Raw genomic sequence first — 20,256 nt, forward strand, 5'->3', positions numbered from 1 at the left:
TGTGTGTGTGCATATATGCGGGCTTCTATGTAAGCACACGCAAAGGACAATGATAATTAAGGAGCTGGTAAGTGAAACTATTGTGTAGGCTCAAATTGCTTTAACCACAAATTAAGGCAAACAAAGCAGCTAGAACAGATGAGACCCTCACATTTAAGCTGTGTGTGTGTGTGTGTGTGTCTTTGAGACTATCTAAAGATATTCGGAACGTATACTTGATTTATTGATTCAGTTTAAAGTGGGACGCCTGGTAAACGATAGGACAATCAACTGAATGCAATTTAAGTGAGCTAACTGCTCTGTAATTAAGCGCAAAATCAATTTCAGCTTGGGCTGAAGTGCAACCGGCAACCGCCGCGGCGGCTGGGGGATGAGCGTCGAAATGCCGATCAGCAGGAAAACAAGGAAAAATGTGAGAAATATGCAAGCGGAACCAAGAGTTTATACACACGCGCATAGCATTGTTGCGCCTTGTGAAGAGGATACTCGGCACTCGCTGGCACACAGACTTCGCCATTGGGCTGCCATCTAATGAAGCAGTTAACATACTCTTTATATGGTAGCATGGCCGCGTGAGATGCCAGCCCGATTGATTGACTCGGCTACGCCATGCTCAACACTTGAGCAAATGCTTGACAGTCGATGCATTATGCTGCATCCCGAGCCTGGGGCATTCATTAAAATGCCACTGCCACGCAGCCACGCCCCAAATGTCGCCCCCGGCTGTCAGAGCGAAATTTAATTATGGAGCCAAACGGGCGTGCGTAACTGGGCGTGGCAGTGTGTGTGGGAATCGCCCAGAAAAACAAACAGAGCCCACAAACACTTCGGCTCAGCCATTATCTGTGCAAATATTGTGCAGCTCCGGCGGCGTCCCTCGCTGAGGGGCTTAATGAAATTTTATTTCAGTGTTTGAAGTGCGCTTGAGACGGCTCTTGGGTAGATGCCAAAGTTGCCAAAGCTGCAGAAGCTAATAAAAGCGCCCCTCTCCACTCTACCTGCGATTTCAGCTCGTTTTTGTTTCTCTTTGCTCTTTAATGCAGAGCTCTGGTAAATTTTCAAAGTGTTTTCAAAAAATCTCTTTCGGTTGGCTTGGCGCGCCGTCTATAAAAAATGCATTTTTATTTATATTATACAAATTTTATTTATGCATTCATCCGTATAAATAGCACATAAATTGTTGATGTAACAAAAAATTACAAAGGACGCAAATCGTTCGAGGAGCTCGCGTCAAAGCGCAAGCATCGAAAAAACAGCACACGATGGTGAAGCGCAGGTGAAGGTGGAGTGCCAGCCGGGAGGGGGGAGGTGGAGACGGGCCATGGAGTCACAAGTGGAAAATAGTCGCAACTCAAAGTGCGCACAGGAAAAACAATATTTGCATAAAACTCACACACACACACACACACACACAGTTATTTATCCACACACACATACTCATACCCATACACATACACATACACATATAAATAAATATTAAATAGGAATAAAAAATGGCATGGAAATTCGCTGGCGAGTTTATTTGATGTTCAGGTGGGTTCGCTCGCTCGGTTGCCCCCAGTAAGGCAGTGCGTACATTATTATGCAATGTCATGGCGCTGCGAGGCACTCGAACTTGCAGTCGGGAGGGGCGTGCGTTCACTTTGTCTTGTGTTATCAGATGTTATTTTATGTCGAATAATTGCCTTAGATGCTTTATTTGCAAACGAAATGACTGGCATTTGTTTGTCATGCAGAGACCTTTGCTTATTTCAATTATGCCGCTCCGCATCCAATTGAAAAGTCATGTTATTTTACCCACATGCTAGATTTTATCAAATGGGCATGGCCATTACGGTTTATTTCAGCCAACAAACGTTTCATATCCGCTATAAGGCACGGCGATTGAGTTTGCCAGCCCTAAGCCATCTCAGCCGAAAGTTTTTCCATTGTGTTGCATCTAAAGAAGTTTGCAGTTTCTTTTTCACACTGCATATTATTATGCAACACACGTTGCCACCACAAAAGAACGACGAGCAAACTTTAAGAAAGAAGGCAAAATATTTGTGGCTAGCAAACTGGAAAAAAAAAGCCAACTTATATATAGGTAATATCCTGCACTGCCTGACTTGATGATACTCTGTGTTAGCATTACAATTATTATCACAAAGCTTTGCATTTCATAATTAAATCACACTGCTTCCTACTTTCATTGGCATAAACCACAGCTTCCACACCTCTCATGAGCAAATAAGAGTTTGTAAAATATTTTTTAATCGATCTTAAGAAAAGGATATTATAAATTATTATAAATTATTATTGCAAGCATTTTTAAACTTTATAAGTGAAGGGAAAAATATGTAGGAAAATATTTATGATGGTTTATCAAATAAAAGCAACAGTATTAATAATACGACTAATAATAATAATAAGATTCATAATAATAGTTCTATAAATAAGGAAGCAATGATAAGAAAGCGTATATACAGATATACAAAAAATACAAATAATTTAAATTTTTAAATATTCAAGATAAATAAATGTATATATTAATATTAATTTATAAATTTATTTAGAGTAATAATAGGGTTTATAAGTGATACGTAAATGTTGGGACAATGCACGTAAAAATCTAAATTTATATTTACTATGATAATAATTATAACTCTATAAAATACATTGAAGAAGGAATTGATAAAAAAGAACGTTAATAAATATTTATTAGCACTATGAATGTGAATAATTATACCTTAACAAACAGTCAACAAAAATTACACATTTATTAAACATTAATTGTGCAGGGTATATTAAACACGTAGACATTTTTTTTTAATTCATGACAGCAAGAAATTTACTCAAAAATTGGAGAGCTTACACATGGAAATTCACTCTACTGCCTAAGAAACATATTCGCATATTCGCATATTTGTTGTACCAGGTATATGTCACATGTTGGCATTATTTTTTAATGATATCTGAAAATTGCTCAGGCTCAGTTTGAAGCATTTTGCATGTGACTCGACAAATCATTGTAATGGCTAGGGACTTGCGCAACAGCGTCATTAGTTAATGTGTTATTAATAAATAAGTCGTTTTGGATCAAATAAACCCACGCACACACACACACACACACGCACACCCACACACATTTGTGTTTGCATTATCTGCCGGGGGGAACTCACCTTGCGGCCGCTGCTTCTGGTCAGGAAACATCCTGTCGTAGCCCTTTCACACATTAACTTTGCTGCAGCCAGCGTAACTTATTCCCACGCAAATGTCAAAACGTGAAGGAAACGGGACTTTTGTGTGCACACACTCACGCACACACGTTCAGCTTGGGGCTATGTTTCTAATTTAAAAGATAGTTTTTGCCTCGCTCGCTTGGGGCGTCGCTGTATCCGAATTCGTTTTTTTTTTTGTCTCACAGTTAGTTTATTTATTTATTTTTTTCTTTTTTGTATTTCTTTTTCGTGTTGTGCTATTTTTGCTTTATTTATTGTTCTTTTGTTTCGTTGTTGTTGTTGATTCTTTAGTTCGGTGGTAACTTGTACTTAAGTTATAATTTGATACATTTTGTTGCTGCCACACACACACACACACACACACACACACACACTCAAGTCTTATGGCTTAATTCGAAATTCGCTTCGCTTTGGTTCGCCTTGGGTTCGGTTCGGTTCGCTTGACTTCAGTTTCGTTTCATTTGATTTCGTTTGGTTTATTCGTTTCATTCGCCTGCGACGACGACGACTCTATTTTCATGGGTATACAAGGTTTGCTGTTAACTGTATCTATTTTCGAGTGTCCTTTATGTCAGTATGCGTGCACATGTATATGAGTGTATTGTGATTTCCTTTTGCCAGCCTTTTGTTGCCAGGCGAGATATTTATGTTTGCTTTTCACGCTTCGCTGCCGGCTCAACGCGGCTGCCCGCAGGTGGGCGGCAAGCGTTTTCAAAAATTTCAACACAATTGATTTAAATAGCGCTTGAAATGAACTTTGCCCCTTCACACCCACACACACACTCGCACACACACTGAGAGCGGCATGTGATTTACGTTAAGTATACGACCGCTGGCCAAAGAGCCCCCTCCCCCACCACAACAACAACAAAGAGGAACGTCTACCACGTGCAAAGCGCTGGCATTTGTAACATCGCGTAAGTAATTTTCTTTTCACGCGTACAAAATTTCATTAATACAAAAGGTATTAAATTCGAATGGTGGGCGAACCAGTTACACGATAGCTGCACAAAGCTACATAGCTTAGCTAAACTCCTTCATATCATTTATGGGGGCGGGCGGAGCGGTGCGGTCAGCAAAAGAAAAACGTGAAGGAAAACAGTAAGGAAAATGTTGCCAAGCAATTAAACTGGCAGTTGAACTACAAAGTGGCAGGAAGCAACGCCGACTGGAGCGAGGCAGCTGCACGAGAACTTAAAAAATACGCTGCCCCAAGGCAAATTAATTAGATTTTGTTGCCAATTTAGAGCGTAGCTTGGTAATTAACTATCCTCGCTCGACTTTCATAAAAGGCAAATTCTATACTTTGATTGGGTTAAGGCAAGAGCTTGTGCAATAAAAGGAAATCTTATGGCCTCTTCAATAATGTTTCAATTTCAGCTCTTGATTAGGCGTAGGCGATGATATAGAAAGCGAATTTCGTATGCGCTATGAATTTTTCATTGCCAGCTCTCTGCTCTCTGCTCTCTGTTCTCTGCTGAGTGGACGTGAATACCTTAATTTCATATTCATTTAACTGTTAACTGAACTTTGTTAGCCGAATAAGTACAGTTGGCAACTGTTGAGTTAGCTGCAAAGGTTTCGGATTGAGTCGTAGTCAAACTGACCAAGCCGGACTCAATAGGCAGCCACTGGAATGGGTTACAACAACATATACACATATATGAGCACTTCACAATGAATATATTCATAAATAAAGTCGTTAGCTTCTGTTACATCCCTCCAGAGACTGTTTGCCGATTCGAGTTAAACAAACGCAACTCACAATTTGAGTGGGTGCTGCGAGGGCCAGTTTGGCCATGGGGCTGGAGGCGAGGGGGTGGGAGGGTGGTAGGTGAGATGAGGTTAAAGGTTATTCCATTTTAGCTGTGCGCTTGTGGCAGACGTGCTAAGACTGTCGTGGCAGTAGCTGAAAATGCCAAAAATTACATTTTGCCACTTTTGCAGACAAAAGATGATGATGCTCAAAGGCTGAGCGAGCGATGAGGGCCACGCGGCGTATACACAATATAGATAGACAAGGGACTGTGCGCGGTGTGTGGAGCTGGCACGGTACGTTGTCGAAGATAATGGCTGCTTTGGGGCCTAACGGCGACACTGCTTGGCTGGCAATCGTCGGGCTGTTGAACCTTAAGTGTGTGCGTCTGCTTTGCCATGCGCCTTTGTGTGTATGTATATGTGTGTATACATCTGTGTGTGTGTGTGTGTGCGTGAGTAGGCACTGGAGGCGTAAGCGCGCGCATTTAGCAATAGAAATTTTCTGTATTTGGGAGGATTGACTGTCCCCAAAATATATCAGAGAGGAGGCAGCCGAGAGCCGATGCCTTTTGGTATCGCCGCCGCCGTCAACATGTGCGCCATGCCAAATGCAAAAATGATGATGAGTTTTCTCATTTCGGTTGGCGTTTGCAGACGACGACACTGCGTATACGCAACGATGCCCAGCAGTAAATTGTCTGCGTATAATGCGTTTATTTTATTATAAATTTCATGAGATTTGTGTAAGCACGCGTGTTAAGCGGACCTAAGCGTAAGCCCAAACGTATTGCGAGTCGTCTTACCCAGTGTATGCCTGTGTTTATTTAGCTATGATATAAATATATTGCTCTTTGTTTAAGGCGCTTCTAAAAATATACGTATATTTGTACATACATACACACATATATATGTATATGTCGATATAGAGTTTCGTTCTTTGTGTGTGTGTATTCCCTAAAACACATAATTGACTGCCATTCAGCTATTGTGGTAGTATATAGTGTGTATTGATCGAGCGCCCGCCTAGCCAATTTAATGCAGCATTAAACTTTTATTGGCAATTTCATGCGCTTTTCTGCAATAATTTTAGAGGCACGACGATAATGAGTGCAACTTCTGTACCGAGAAGTGCGCGCGATTTGCTTTATGGTTGTGTTGGTAGGTGGTGCTGGTGGTGGTGCTGCTGCTGCTGTTTCTGCCCCGGACTCCTGTTCGACTGTGGCTGTGCGTGAAATCCTATTGAATAAGTTTTTTAATGACTTTTACTATACGCCAGGCCACTACGTCAGCCGCTCTGCAGGTATTTATGTACACATATATATATATACTATATATATAGTTGCGGCGGAAATACTACTACGCACACACACACACACACACTACTACTACTACTTCACGCACACACACACACATATAGGCGCCACGCACGATGTTGCCTGCGACGTGTACGAGGACGAGAGCGAAACACGACAACGTCCGACGCGCTCAACTGAACTTTGCGTATTGAAATTGTTGGCTCTGTAAATGTCGAACAGAAGCCGAGCGAGTGGCCATCGACGAAGGCAGCCGAAGTTGCCAAAGTCCCGAACAACTTTACTCGAAAGTGGAGCAAACGCAGTAATAGACACATATACACAGGCATTCTACACTCCGTAACGCACACACACTCACAGTCACAAACATACGCATGCCTGAGCAGACGGCTCTCCTGCAGTGCTAAATATATTTTGTTGTTGTTGTTTTTGTTGTTGCCTGCTGCCTGTTAAAAAGGGAGCACAGGAGCAAAAGCTTTTTTCCAACCAAAAGTTCGACAGGCCGACATGCCTATCATATGTATTTGTATGCGTATGTGTATGTGTATAGCAGCCTGTGTGCATGTGTGCATTTGTGTGTTTCTGTGTGTGTGTGTGTGTGTATTTAATAGGAAAAAACTGGCAGTCGGGATTTCGGGAATTGTGTTTGATGCGCCGACGACGACGAGCTAGTCCTCCGCCTCTTTGATGGGCGGGAGAGACGCACTAAAAACTGACAGCGTTGCCAGATGTAATTTCTATGGCAACGGACTTGAACTTGTTAAAAACTCGCTGAACTCACCAGAGAACGAAGAGTAATGAATATTGAGCAGGATACGGAGAATTGTAGCATAATTCATTGAACATTTGGATGGCGTATGAGCGATATGATGACATGCTTGTAACACGCAATCGAATACCATATACATATATATATTTTAAATATTAATTTAATAAATATATATTAAATATATTTTAGATATTTTGAAATGCAATTTTTCAAATCATTATGTATAATAATTTAATACTATTATTTTATAAAAATGAGAATATGAATTTATGATTTTTTAATTGGTATTAAAAATTAAATATATTCTACTATAATTTAGAAATTAAATATAAATCTAAAATATGATTCACATTTTTATAAAATGATATTAATTAATAAATCAAATATTTTAAATATTTTATTATTTATTTTATTTTATTATTTTTTATTTTATTATTTAATTTGAAATTGATTTTATCTGATTTTATAATATTTTAAATGGTATTCATATTTAAGTATAAATTCGAATAGATTTATATTTAAATAAATATAAATTATTAAACAATTAAATATAAATTATAATAGATTTATATTTAATTTTTAGTACGATTTCAAATATCATAATATCAGATTCACATTTTTTAAAATGATTTTAATTACTATAATTAAATATATTTCAATTAATTGTATCCAACAAATTATATGTATTAAATTTATAAAATAATGGTTACCATAATTTATATATTTTGTAATCAACTGATAATCTATGTATAAAACTAACATTCAAACTACTATATATTAGCTCAACCCATCTCTTTAATTAATTTGTATAAACTGAGCCACCTTGAGTCTATCAGCAGCTATGTAATGTCGCATTGGCTTGTTTTCTTACTTACGTTAAGCAGGATTATAATTAAACTGTTGGACATGATCCCCCACTCAAATCGCACACTCGAGTATTAGTGCCCAAACACGCAGTCAGACATACCAGCGCACAAGCTCTGGCAATTATTTTCGCCACTTAAATAAACTGACATCGGTATCAGCGATTCGCATTAGGCATGCTCGTAGCCGTTGGTAGTTACACATTTGAATTCACAGAAATGCCAATCACAGTGTATAAGGAAATGATAATCATGTGTGCCTATGAGTGTGTGTGCGTGTGTGTGTGTGTGTGGCTAGGGAAAACCTTGCTCAAAAATAGCCAGCTTGTGGCATGACAGACAAGCATTATGAATGATTTGGGTACAACAGCGACAATAACAATAACAGCCGACAGACACAGCGACAATAAAAACACTCAACAATTTTTGGGCCTAGACAAAAGCGCACCGTTATTCCAGCTCTTCTTCTATGTGTTTGTCTATTTTTCGTTTTATCAAACAATTCAAATCAACAAAATGGAGCGAAACAAAGAGCAAAATGAAAGGGAATAGGATTCGCATAGAGCAGGCAGCCAGGTTAAAAGGGGCGCACCACTCCAAAGGGAATTATGAATAATTTTAATAACCCGGCCTCGATGACATCAACAGATAAAGCATTGCCATTAAAAACGCATTACAATTGATAGAGAGTGGCCAAGAGCCAGCCGGTCAGCCAAGCAGCCAAGCAGCCATGGAGCCTACAGGGAGTTCAAATCAAATGGAAATCATGGCTGAAACGTAAACTTTGCCTGACATGAGTGACATGTGTAGGTGTAGCTATCGCCGTATATGTGTGCGTGGGTGCATGTTACGCCCAAAGCAAAGACCACATCATTCACAAAACCATAACACACACACACACACACACACGCATACAACGACGACGCATACTCACGAGCTGGTTGTAGTCACGGTTTAATCGACAGGGCATTTATGTGGGTCAGTTTGGCGAATGCCGTCGCAGTCGCAGTCGCCGTCGCAGTCGCAGCACCCGCGCGCTGACAGGCAATCAACTGTCGGGCGTGCTCATGCAAAATGAATGCATTCGAAATGGTTTTCAAGGCGCAAGGCGGACCCCGACGTTTTGTGTGCAACAACAAAGCCGCTGACAAACACAAGCACAAACACAAACACAAATGCAGAGCCAAAGGCAAACGGCAAAGCCAGAGTCAAAGCAAAAGTTCTAAGCTAAATCCGAATGCCAGTAAATGCTGCGTTACGTATACGCAACGTAGACGCCTGCGCGGATAAGCGGCGCAGTAGGCAAAGCGTAACACACATACACACACACACATACAAGTACTGGCATGGCGCAGTCGGCATCAAATTTATCCGCCGCGCCGGACGTGCGCGGCTAATAACAAACTTCCGGAGAGGAAACATTCTTCTTCTTTTCTGTTTTTCTTTCTATATTATGTTTTCTTTTTTTCTATGTGTGTGTGTGTGTGTGTGTGCTTTTTGTCACTGGACATTTGTCAAGCGAAACAAATTGAGTTCGCAGCTCGCAGCAGTCGGCGCTCGAAATCAAAAATCGAAATCCCCCGGAAAGCGCTGTCATCATCAGCACCGATGCTTTGATAGCCTGATAGGGTTAAAAACCACACACACACACGCACATATACAAATAAAAAATAAACAGAAAATAACGAAAACAGAGCCGAGCGAAACCCACAAATGCCCATTCAGATTTGATGACAATTTCGTGTCGCCACGCAAATGGGCGGCAAATATTGCTGCCTCAGTTATGGCGGAGCTTTTATAGTTGGCCGGGAATCAAATAAGCAGCGCGGGCTAGTTTTATGTGCGGCTTTAGGCTTGCCTAAATTATGCATTCAATTTGTTGTTGCTGCTGTTGTCGTGGCTGTTGCCGCGGCTGTTGCTGTTGTGCGGCTCTGGCTATAAGCTGCTTAGGGTTCCAATGTGAGCCTAGTTTGCTAAATTAGCCTTTAAGTGCTTTCATTGACAATTAATGCCACAAGCATTCACCTTGGCAGCTAATTGCGGCTGGCGTAAAAAGCCAGCCAGCCGCAATAAACACTAATAGCTAGGCCAAACCCTTGCCACCCCACCCACCCTCTTCCGCCTACGCTTTTGGCTCTTCCTGTCAGAGCCGTTTCCTCCACCAGCGCTGAGATATCACTTGCATTTGAAATGTAAGTGACAATGGCTGCGTACAATGAACCTTGGCACAATTTACTGTCTTTGAGGTGTGTGCGTCGGAGTGCATGTGTGTGTGTGTGTATGTGTGTGTGCCAGGCTTGAGGCGGTCGGCACTAATTAATGGCTTGCATGCCCTTTTAGGCTGATGGCATTCTCAAGCTCGCCCTCACGAAACCAAATGCCAAAGCTCCATCAACCACACAGCATGCTCAATCGAGTTGCAACCAAAAGCCGAAAGAGAAATAAATAAAATAAATAAATAAATGATCGGAATAGCAAAAAGTTTTACTCAAGTCTGGCCACTCTAAACTTTCAGACCATTCCGCAAAACCAAAAAACGTTTCATTTTTCTCTACTACAAAAGCTCTTTCGCTGCAAGAGAGAGGCAGAGCGAGAGAGAGAGAGAGAGCGCGCAGCAGTGAGATGGCGAGAGCAAGCCGAAGCATACGAACACGCACTGAGCAAAAGCGCAAATGTCGGCAAAAAGCAGAGACCGCATACACCCACACAGTCAAGCTCTCTCTCACACACACACACACACACGCATAGAGAAATAGTCGAATTCACAGCAAATGCAAAATACGTTAAAGTTAAAAAATGTTGAAGCACACTTTCGTGCGCTGCGAGCGTCACGAGGGCCCAAAAACGTTGCGAAAATCCTCAGTAAAGCAAACAGCTTTTAACCACGCTCATGGTCTGTGAGGGGGGGTATGCTAAGGTAGCTGTCACGGCAAGGCCCACACCTCTGCCACCCCATTAATTCACATATACATATATATGTACGTACGTACTGCTAGAAGCGGGCCACAGAATGAAAGCCACGACCTATCCACACAACAATCGTGTGTGGGCGTTTTTGGGGCTGCACAAAACACTTGGAGCTGTGTGTGGGTGGCCAGCCTGTTTACCTGTGAGTGGTGTAAGCCGCTTTTAGTACAGTCAAGACACATACGCGCGCACAGGCACGGGCACAGCAACACCTACATACATACATATGTGCATGCACATGCCGAAAGATGGATGCTGCAGTAGGTTGTGAGGTTAATTTTGTTTTGGCATTGCATTTGCTTTGACGCTGTGTGCGTGTGTGTGTGCTATGTATTTGTAACTGTGTCTGTTTACCTTTGCACTCGACTGCTCCCAATACAAGCACATGCATACGTATGTGGAACGTGCAGCATCAGTTGATGATTTTATTTTTTAACCAAACAAAATATGTCATACGCATTGTCAACAGTCGGTCGGACCCCAAGCCTCCAATGGACATACCATTGTTGCAACATTCTTATCATTCATTTGAGAAACGCTCCGGAATTTCAAGAAGAAACAACCCAACCGCCACCCAGCTGCGATGTCCTTCGGCATGTTATGCAAATAAGTATAAGTTTGCCAATCAATAAGCGAACTGTCGCAAGCAGCTTCCACTGGCTGCTATAGGGGCACTCAACTGACGGCATCTGACTGCTGCCCGGAAATTATAAACACGTTCTTCGCAAAAAAAGGAAAAAATAAGCCAAAAGCCAAGAAAAATGCGACATGTTGTGTGCAATGACAGGCAAATATTTTACGTGCACAACAAACAGTATGCGAGGCGAGCAGAAATGCGTACGACTATCGAATACCTGCACCTACCACAATATTGAAGCCATGTCACAAATACCAGCTGAAAATTTGCATCAACTATTTGCGGTGCTCAAATATTCATTTGATTGAAGTTTTGCGAAAGCTGCAGCAATTTTATATAAATTCCTATACATTTGAAACTATTATCAACATTATCAATAAATATCTTACAAATTATGTTTAATTAAAACAAAATCCAAAATTGTATCAAATGCGCATGAAATTGAGTGGTGAATGTGGAGTATTTAGGCTCTAGACACTAACTGAAACTGGTGAAACCTACAATAATCTGCATTCTTCTAGCTTAAACGAGATCTGGCAATGACGCACTCATGGACGGACAGACAGACGTTCAAGTTCACAGGCGACTCAGCTCATTGGCTTGTTCAATATTATATATATACTTCAATATTATATACAATATACTTTATGGTATCTGCCGGGCCTTCTTCTGCCAACTATATAAATTTTTCCAAACTAATATCATATCCTTACTTCTCGATATATAAATATAATCTTTAATAAACTTGTTTTGATAAAGCTTGCAACACGTGCGAAGTTGAATCAAAAACTATCAAAAAAATATTAATAAAATAACTATAAAATAAATAATAATAAATAATTTGTTTCAGTGAATGCCCTAGCTCTAAGATCTTAAGAATCCAATCAGTTTTGAAACAAAGAAAGGTACTGTATATATAACTTAGATAATTATATATAACGTAGCTAGTACTACAACCCATTAATACAACACTGTGGATAAATAAATTAATAGTTGAAAAGAAAACAATTATTAACTTGGCACAATATTATATAACAATTCAATTTCAACTCAATTCAAATAAATATCGAGAACAAAAATTTTAATTAACTGAAAATATTTTAATTAAAGTACAAAATTATTTAAAGTTAATATTTGTAGGCCTAAAGCCAATAAACTCGATATAGCCCAGCACAACATTGGTTCAGGTATAAAATAGATGACAGATAAAATCGCATGGGCCAACAACAGGCGAAAGGAAAAACAACTTTTTGTTTGCTCTGCATAGAAAATATGAATTTCATGGATAGATACAATATTTGCCTGTCAAGAGAGCATGATTATTCTACAGCTAAATGTGGATAGAGTTTGAAGGAGCTGTTGAAGTGTCTATATATATACCAAATGATTCGAAAGCAATATGAAAATAAGTGTAAATACAGATGAAGCAGATGATTAAAGAGTAACCCATCAGCTTCTCTAATACGAATTAATTAATCTCAACTTGGTGGGGATGAACGCAATCTGTTGAGCAGATTTTAGTGATTGCTTAATTGAATATGGGTTTGATTGATGGATTGTGTGGTAGGTAAACAGATTGCTAGCACAATCCGCATCTTGATTTGCGCTATCAAGCGTGCCATTGTCCGGGCTGGAGCAGCTTGCCAACTCGCTATGCGGTGCTTCTTCTATGCTTGCATTTTTCCCCTTTCTCACGGTCATAATCAGTGACTTTCCCTTGCTGTGCTATCATCGAGTTTTCCGCTTCAATGCACACATATTACGTTTCTCTAACGTGCCAGCAGCAGCACCTGCAAACGGTGAGCAAAACTTTTGCGCTGCGTTCGCACCAATTAAAAATCTTGCTGCACTGTTGCCGTGTTGCCAATTAATAGTTTTTCGAATTATTTGCCAACACGAAGAACAACACTAAATGAAGCCAATGAAAGGATAGAAACAAGCGCAAGACCAAGCGGACAGCAATGCGGTCAACAATTTGGTGTTCCTTTTGCCCATGCATTAGGTTGCACAGTGTAACCGAATACAGAAAATATAATGAAAGGGGACAGCCATCTGGTGGACACTGGCAAAGAATGTCTAGCTCGAACCGACTGCTTAACACCCGTGGATCAACCACAAGAAAAAAATGCAATTTAATAATGGATAGATTAAATGAAAAATATCATAAGGATAAGAAATTTATAGAGAACAATTGAAAACAGCCAGAATTTGACTAGCTTAACTGTGTAAAATTAGGTTGTGCTTCAATCAATTTTTTAAGCAGGCTATATATAGATTAAGAACTTTATGCTGTCCACAATATTTTTATCTTGTATCTTAAATGGATATTCGACGAAAATCAATATAATTTCTTATACCATTCTTCAGCTAAGCTATAAATAAATTTCTATATTACTCTTTCTCAATTTTTTTAAATGAAACTATCTAAATAGGAATTATTACGTACTATTACTAAATTAATACGTACTAAAATTAGATAACCACTCAACTGATTTATTCCTGAGTAATGTATATAAATTTAGTAATTCCTCTCATAACCCGTATTTCTATGTATTATATATATTTTTTTTTAATTTCTTGTTACATTTCATTAAGCTTTTCTCGTTTTTTAAAAACTATTTTAAAGCTGCTGCTTTTTCTAAATTTTACTTCCAATGCGTTTGCTTGTACTCCCCCTTGCGTAGAGTCAAATCGGAAGTAGCTTAAAAAGTAAAACAGAAATTGGAGCAGCTCCAACAACTAAAATGTTTCCCAGTGTTTGTCTTGGGCGCAGAATGTGTGCGATTGTGTGTGTGTGTGTGTGTGTGTGTATGTGTGTATGTGTGTTTGCAGCAGCCCCAACTGAAGCAATATTCTTATCTGCATTGAAGCAAACATTCTGCAAGTCTCTGCTCACGCTCTGCCGTCTCACTCCCTCACTCGCCCTCTGCCTCCCTCTCTCTCTGGCTCTCTCTCTCTCACTCGCACTCTGTTCGCCTGTCTTTCTCTCTGTGCTTGCGTGTGTCTATCCAGTGAGCTGCTCGAATGCACCCCAAATGCAGCAACCGCTGCTGGCAGAGCTCTAAGAATCAAAAGGAGCTGCTGTCGCTGGCATTGCCGCTACTCTCGCCTAAATGTCCGCCATTTATTTGTGAATGGCACTCGAGGAACACAGAAAACTTACAGTCAGATAGACAGAATGCCGCATTCTGCGCCAACTTGAAACGCGGCCCAAAACGACGCGACTTAAGCAGCCAGCCGAGCGGCAAGTTGATAATTGTCTAGCGCGTGAGCGAGCCAGCAATTCTTTCTTTCTTTCATCAGCTATCATAAAGCGTGCAGCGAAATTGTCAACTAATTGCACGAATCAGACAGTTCGTAGCTTCACTTTTTTGACAATTGATAGACGGCGAGTATACGAATGCAAAAGGACTTTTTATCCGTTTGTCAGTTGCTATCATTGTTTTTAATTAAATGCATGGCTGTGCTTGGCTGCGCTCGCATCACGTATACGCCGCATTGTTCGGCCTGGAATGCGAATATATATCAAAATAATTGACTGCGGCCCGAACGTTACGTAATGCAATTCAATAAATTCATCACCCGCACCGCACACAACAACAAAAAAATGCAACTTGAAATTTTTTGAAATCTCCATTGGATGCTGGCAGCAGGAGCAGCAGCAGCAGGAGCAGCAGCAACGGTTTGCCAAATGGTGTCAGTTGCAGCCACATGCAGCCCAATCCCAGCTCTCGGCTATTGTAATACAATATGCTGCCACGTTGCGCAGCCTTCATTTGCCTGTTGGCTGCCATTCAACACCCGTCATCATGGCATGCAGCAAATCCAGCCACGTATGCCAATAGAAATGCCTGCGCATTTCACTTGAGTAACTTTAACTGTTTACAAGTGGCATGCCACAGGCAGCACACACACACACACACACATACACACACAGGCAGTAGGCGCTGCTTGATGCTATCAAACTTCGACATATTTCCTACTGCTGCTGCTGCTACTCCTGCTGCTGCTACTCCTGCTGTTACATTTCAATTAAAAATTGTTTAACAAATCAATTTGCACAGGCCTGACGTTCAGCTTATCAACGAAAAGGAAAAATAATCAAAATAAATTGTGGCAGCAACGGCAGCAGCAGCAGGAGCAGCAGCAGCAAAGAACAGCCAGCTCGTTGCCACTGCAAAAAGGAGCAGCCAAGAAAATGCAATTTAAAACAAATGCAGGCACAGCTAAATATGCCGCAAGCGTAAATTCAATTATTTATCCGCTAGACTCCCGCAGGACGATCATCCCAACTATCGAGCGAAGCCAGCACGCGGCAAAGGCCAACTCCCAGGCTCACCAGGCTCGCCGGGCTCGTCGGGTTCGCCAGCTTTGCTGCGCGCCAGCTCAGCGACTAAATTAATTTATTTGTTAAAGTTTTTGACGGCTGCAGCAAGTCAAAGTTTATTCGTGGCATAAATGAAAATTTGAACAACAACTAGTTTAATGCTAAACAATGAACATCGTATACCCTGCAAACAGACTGCAAGAGTTAAACTATTGATTTTGCATTCTCTCTTAATCTAATGATATATAGGATATTTTTAATTCGACTATGAATTCACATTCAGTTTTACTTTTTGGATATGATTTGATATTCGATGTGCCATATTTAATGTATCAATTACTAATATATATATATATATATATATATATATATGATTTAATTATGTGTAATTTTCATTTTTTAATTATTTGCCGATGCATTTAAGATGTTTATGAAGAGTCTTGTAGATCGAGTCATATAAAAGAAAAAGGCTAACAATTTCTTAGGCTAACATTCACAGCAATTAGTGCGGAGTCTACAAATATCATTGTTTATTCATTAGAAAGCTTCTATTAATCTATTAGTATGTGATTAATACGATTACATCTACATTATGGCTAGATGAGTCTAGCAAAATCAACTGTCTTTAAGTGGTTTACTAAGTCCAAACGAGGCGAAATGCCCCTAAACGCTTCTAAAAGGCAGTCACCGTTGAAGACCTAAGAATGAGACCAGAGGAATCAATTTTGTATGACCACATAATAAAATTGATCGAGAGAGCTGAGGCTCTAAAGATATCAGAAGTACTTCAGATAATTATTTGGGCATGCCAAAGATGCTGTATCAATAGATCGAATACAACTTGTCACAAATTCATGGAAAAGATGTAAAAACTATGCTTTCTCAAAAAAGTTAATGATATTCGTAGAAATCGAGATCTATTTTCAAACTGAATACAAACTCTTGCCATATAAGTAACATAAAAAATACTGAAACAGCTAAATTTGATATATATATCCAACTTTATATGTAAAATATTGAAATAAACTCTCAGCTCTTTCACAACTTCATAGCCAAGTGAATGCACTCTCTTCAAATAATCGATTGTATGCAGTGCTCGTGGGCGACACGCCCTCCGCCCACTGCTGCGGTCGAAATGCGTTGGTAGCTGCATCTTGAGGAAATTGCAGGACCCAAGACGCAACGCCTTTGACTTTGTGACTGAAAAGTTTTGTTGGTTTTTCACTAGCTGGCAGACTGGGAGGTGGCTGGCTTAAGTAGAAACGATTTCTGCCGCTTGAAGGCGGGCGAGCCTTTGCCACCCAGTGTTTGTCATAGCTTTGTTAATGCCTTCAAGTGGAGCTCCTCGGCTGCTCATAGTTGACAAATTCACTTGAGCAAGTGACAACAAATCCTCAGCTCGTCTACCTGCCTCTCCTGCCAGGATGCATCGAGTACAGCTTGTGACGACGAGAGCTGGCGCCTGGCAGCATTAGCAAAAAGCACTTTTAAGTGCTTTAATTAGAAGTCGGTTGGCTAGAGTTTGCCATCCTTGCAGGAGGCGGGATGGCCCCGATGCATTCCTGCATTACGGTTGCCAGGTGATGCTCTTGGCTCTTGGCGTAATTTGATCAGATTTAGTTTCAGTGAACAGGTTTATCAATTATTTTCACGATTACCCTTTAATTAAGCATATCGATTGAAGTTCAGTTACATGGCTGGCCCAAATTAAGTTGTGCAAGCCAAAAATATCATTTAAAAGCGACGCAACTTCAATTAAGTTTCAGCACGGCTCATGGCGCACCGCACATTATATTGACACACGATACGTTGTACACGTGTATATAATTATATGTACATAATTAAATTGAGTTACGTACGAGCACAAAACCCTATCCCCAGTCGCGACCCCAAAATATGTTAATCAGATTTTGCAGTCATGCGGTATACGAAGTCAAGTGAAGCATTCAATATGGATCTGACAATGGAATGCGTTTATTTTAGTTGATTGCCTACCAGAATAACATATTGTGTTAATAAGTGTGTTAAATAAGTAGGCACAAATTAGTTAAATTAATCAAACTCTGAGCATATTATATTAACATGTTAGTTATATACTAAACTATGTGTCTCTATTTCTAGATATTACATACCTATTTGAAAATATATACGTATATGATTCTGACTGACATATCCTTGGTCGGGGACAGAATAAGCTAGCAATCACCCAAGATGCAATACTCCAGGGGATGTAGCGCTCATCGTTTCGCTTCATTTAATTTTCATCTCTATATCTAAATATCCAATAGCCCCCTTAACTCAGCTATCAGCCACGCCTCGTTTAGCTTAACGTTTTTCATATAATACTCTCATAATATTCGCTATAAAGCAACAGCTAGCAAATAAGTGGAAATTATAAATAGCATATAATTTATTTTAAAATATTCACAGAATGTTTTTAAGTTTAAAAAAAATCTTGAATCTTTTCTATTGTATTGTTTCGACAGGTTTAGTAATTTTAAGAGACAGTTTAAAGACATTATACAGTCGAGTCTTGATAAATTGTGCCTTGCTAAAGCGAAAATGGCGATAAATCGAAATAAAAGTTTGTTCCCGATAATTCTCGATCATTTGAATTTCTGGATAAATCGAAGAAACAACTGAGATTCTCTTGCCATTTGAAATGATTGGGATTCGACCGTAATATTTCTTCTTTAGTTTTGCACCAATGAACGTTTTTTTATGGAATCTGTATGCAAATCAGAAACAGCTTTTATGCTACCCAGGATAACTATTCCCAAACACAAACAGCGATTACTAGCTTTACGACGTTAAATTGTAGTAATAAAATATATATAACACCTACGCGAATAATCGTTGTGTCTTTGACGGTCTGTAATTATTTATTTACTCAAATAAAGTTTAAGTTCGCAATAATCGCAGATTTATTGTTAATAATTACAGCTACTTTCGATTGTACCACTTCACCCAAATAAAATATATGATTCTTGGTAAATTTTGTGATGTTGATGTTTTAACTCACCTTTCTACGTCCACAACAAAGCATTCTTCGCACACGCGAATTTCCAGTAGCTGCTTTCAATCGAGTAAACTTCTTCTTCCACTGCATTTATGAGTGGGGATCCTTATGGGGAAAGTCTGTCTTCTGCTGCTACAGTTGGGGCATTTGTGGCCCTGGCTGAAGTCTCGAGAAAAGTGCCCAGAGGCGTGATCGCGTTATCGGCTTAATTTTACGAAAATTCATTAGCTTAGTCTATGTATAAAATGCAAGTTCGATTCATTCGTTGCTCGTATAGTAGTGCTGCAAAGAAAGAGACCGAGAGAAAGAGCGTTGGCATAATTAGTGAAATGGTAAATGTGTTCGTAGTTGCAAATTATCCAAATGTGATGCTCTCAGGTTAAGACAACACTACATCCGTATACCCTTGGACTCCGGCCTGCATTCCTCAAACTCTCACAGACTGTGAAAACAAATGAGCGTTGCGTCTGACAATGCCAAACTCATCAGAAAGTATTTACTGTCACCTAATTGTCAGCAGGCAAACGCAATTTGCATGCCTTTGCGGAACTCAACTCAACTCTGTACCAGCGTGTCCTAAACTTAATGAAGCCCTGCCATACTGCTGGCAGGCAGGCAGCAGTTGACAGGCAACAGCACTTTGAAACACTTTACTTTTGAGTTGTGGCTGCTCCGACATGTGTCATATGCATTTGCCTGACAACCATTGAAGCCATCTTGCCATCTGCCAGACGCCCAATACAGGCAGCAGGACAGACAGTCCCACAGTCCTTCAGTCCATAGTCCACCGTCCACTCACATATCGAGTAGCTGTCTGATTTCACAGCTCCGATAATGCGTTGTTTGCACAGCCCTCAGAGTATTGTAATCAAATTGTGCCACGGACGGGGCTATGGCTGTGCTGCCTGCAACTGTTGCACTCTTGAGCTGCGATAAGAAATCTATTTTTAATTCCAATAACAGCGCCAAAACAGTTGATTGCAGTGCACTAACGGACCTAATCAGACGCGCATATCTTGCAGCGCGTTTCGGCAGGACTTATGTAAATCTAATTAGGCTAAGTTCTTCAAAATAAACCCAATCCATTAGCAGCAGCAGTTGGGAGTCAGCTGGACGAGAGTTAATCTTGCACACACACAATGCACTCATACATAAATAAACGGAAGCACACAAGCTCACTCTAGCGGGTTGTATGCTTTCACACCTGAATTCAACGACTATGGAAATGATTGATTCAGTTTCGGGTCTTTTTTGTTTGCTCTGTTTAAAGTCAACTATTTATTAAAGTTGGGAGTAAGGGGGAATACTTCATGCTCTAAGATGTATGTAGTCATAAAAAACGATGGCTTCATACAGATATGCATATACATATTCATATAGTG

General features: G+C 40.1%; 1 protein-coding gene across 7 annotated transcripts in view; it reads right to left on the bottom strand.

The window, feature by feature from the left end:
• RhoGAP100F (Rho GTPase activating protein at 100F) overlaps positions 1 to 20,256 on the bottom strand; it is a 45,697-nt gene that overhangs the window by 18,825 nt on the left and 6,616 nt on the right. For 4 of the 7 annotated variants that reach the window (XR_016196169.1, XM_018111995.3, XM_018111998.3 and 1 more), the window contains one exon: positions 18,878 to 19,156. Coding sequence is in view for 5 of the 7 variants with exons in the window: in XM_018111995.3 (XP_017967484.1) it covers positions 18,878 to 18,964 (87 nt within the window). In the remaining 2 variants the exon portion in view is untranslated. Of the gene's footprint in view, positions 1 to 3,161; positions 3,415 to 18,877; positions 19,157 to 20,256 lie in introns of those variants that run through there. The other 3 variants (XM_018111997.3, XM_018111996.3, XR_016196170.1) reach the window with 2 other exon arrangements.

Source organism: Drosophila navojoa, chromosome 2, assembly GCF_054131105.1.
Source record: "Drosophila navojoa isolate 15081-1374.11 chromosome 2, UAZ_NAV_1.0, whole genome shotgun sequence".
NCBI classification, from domain to species: Eukaryota; Metazoa; Arthropoda; class Insecta; order Diptera; family Drosophilidae; genus Drosophila; species Drosophila navojoa.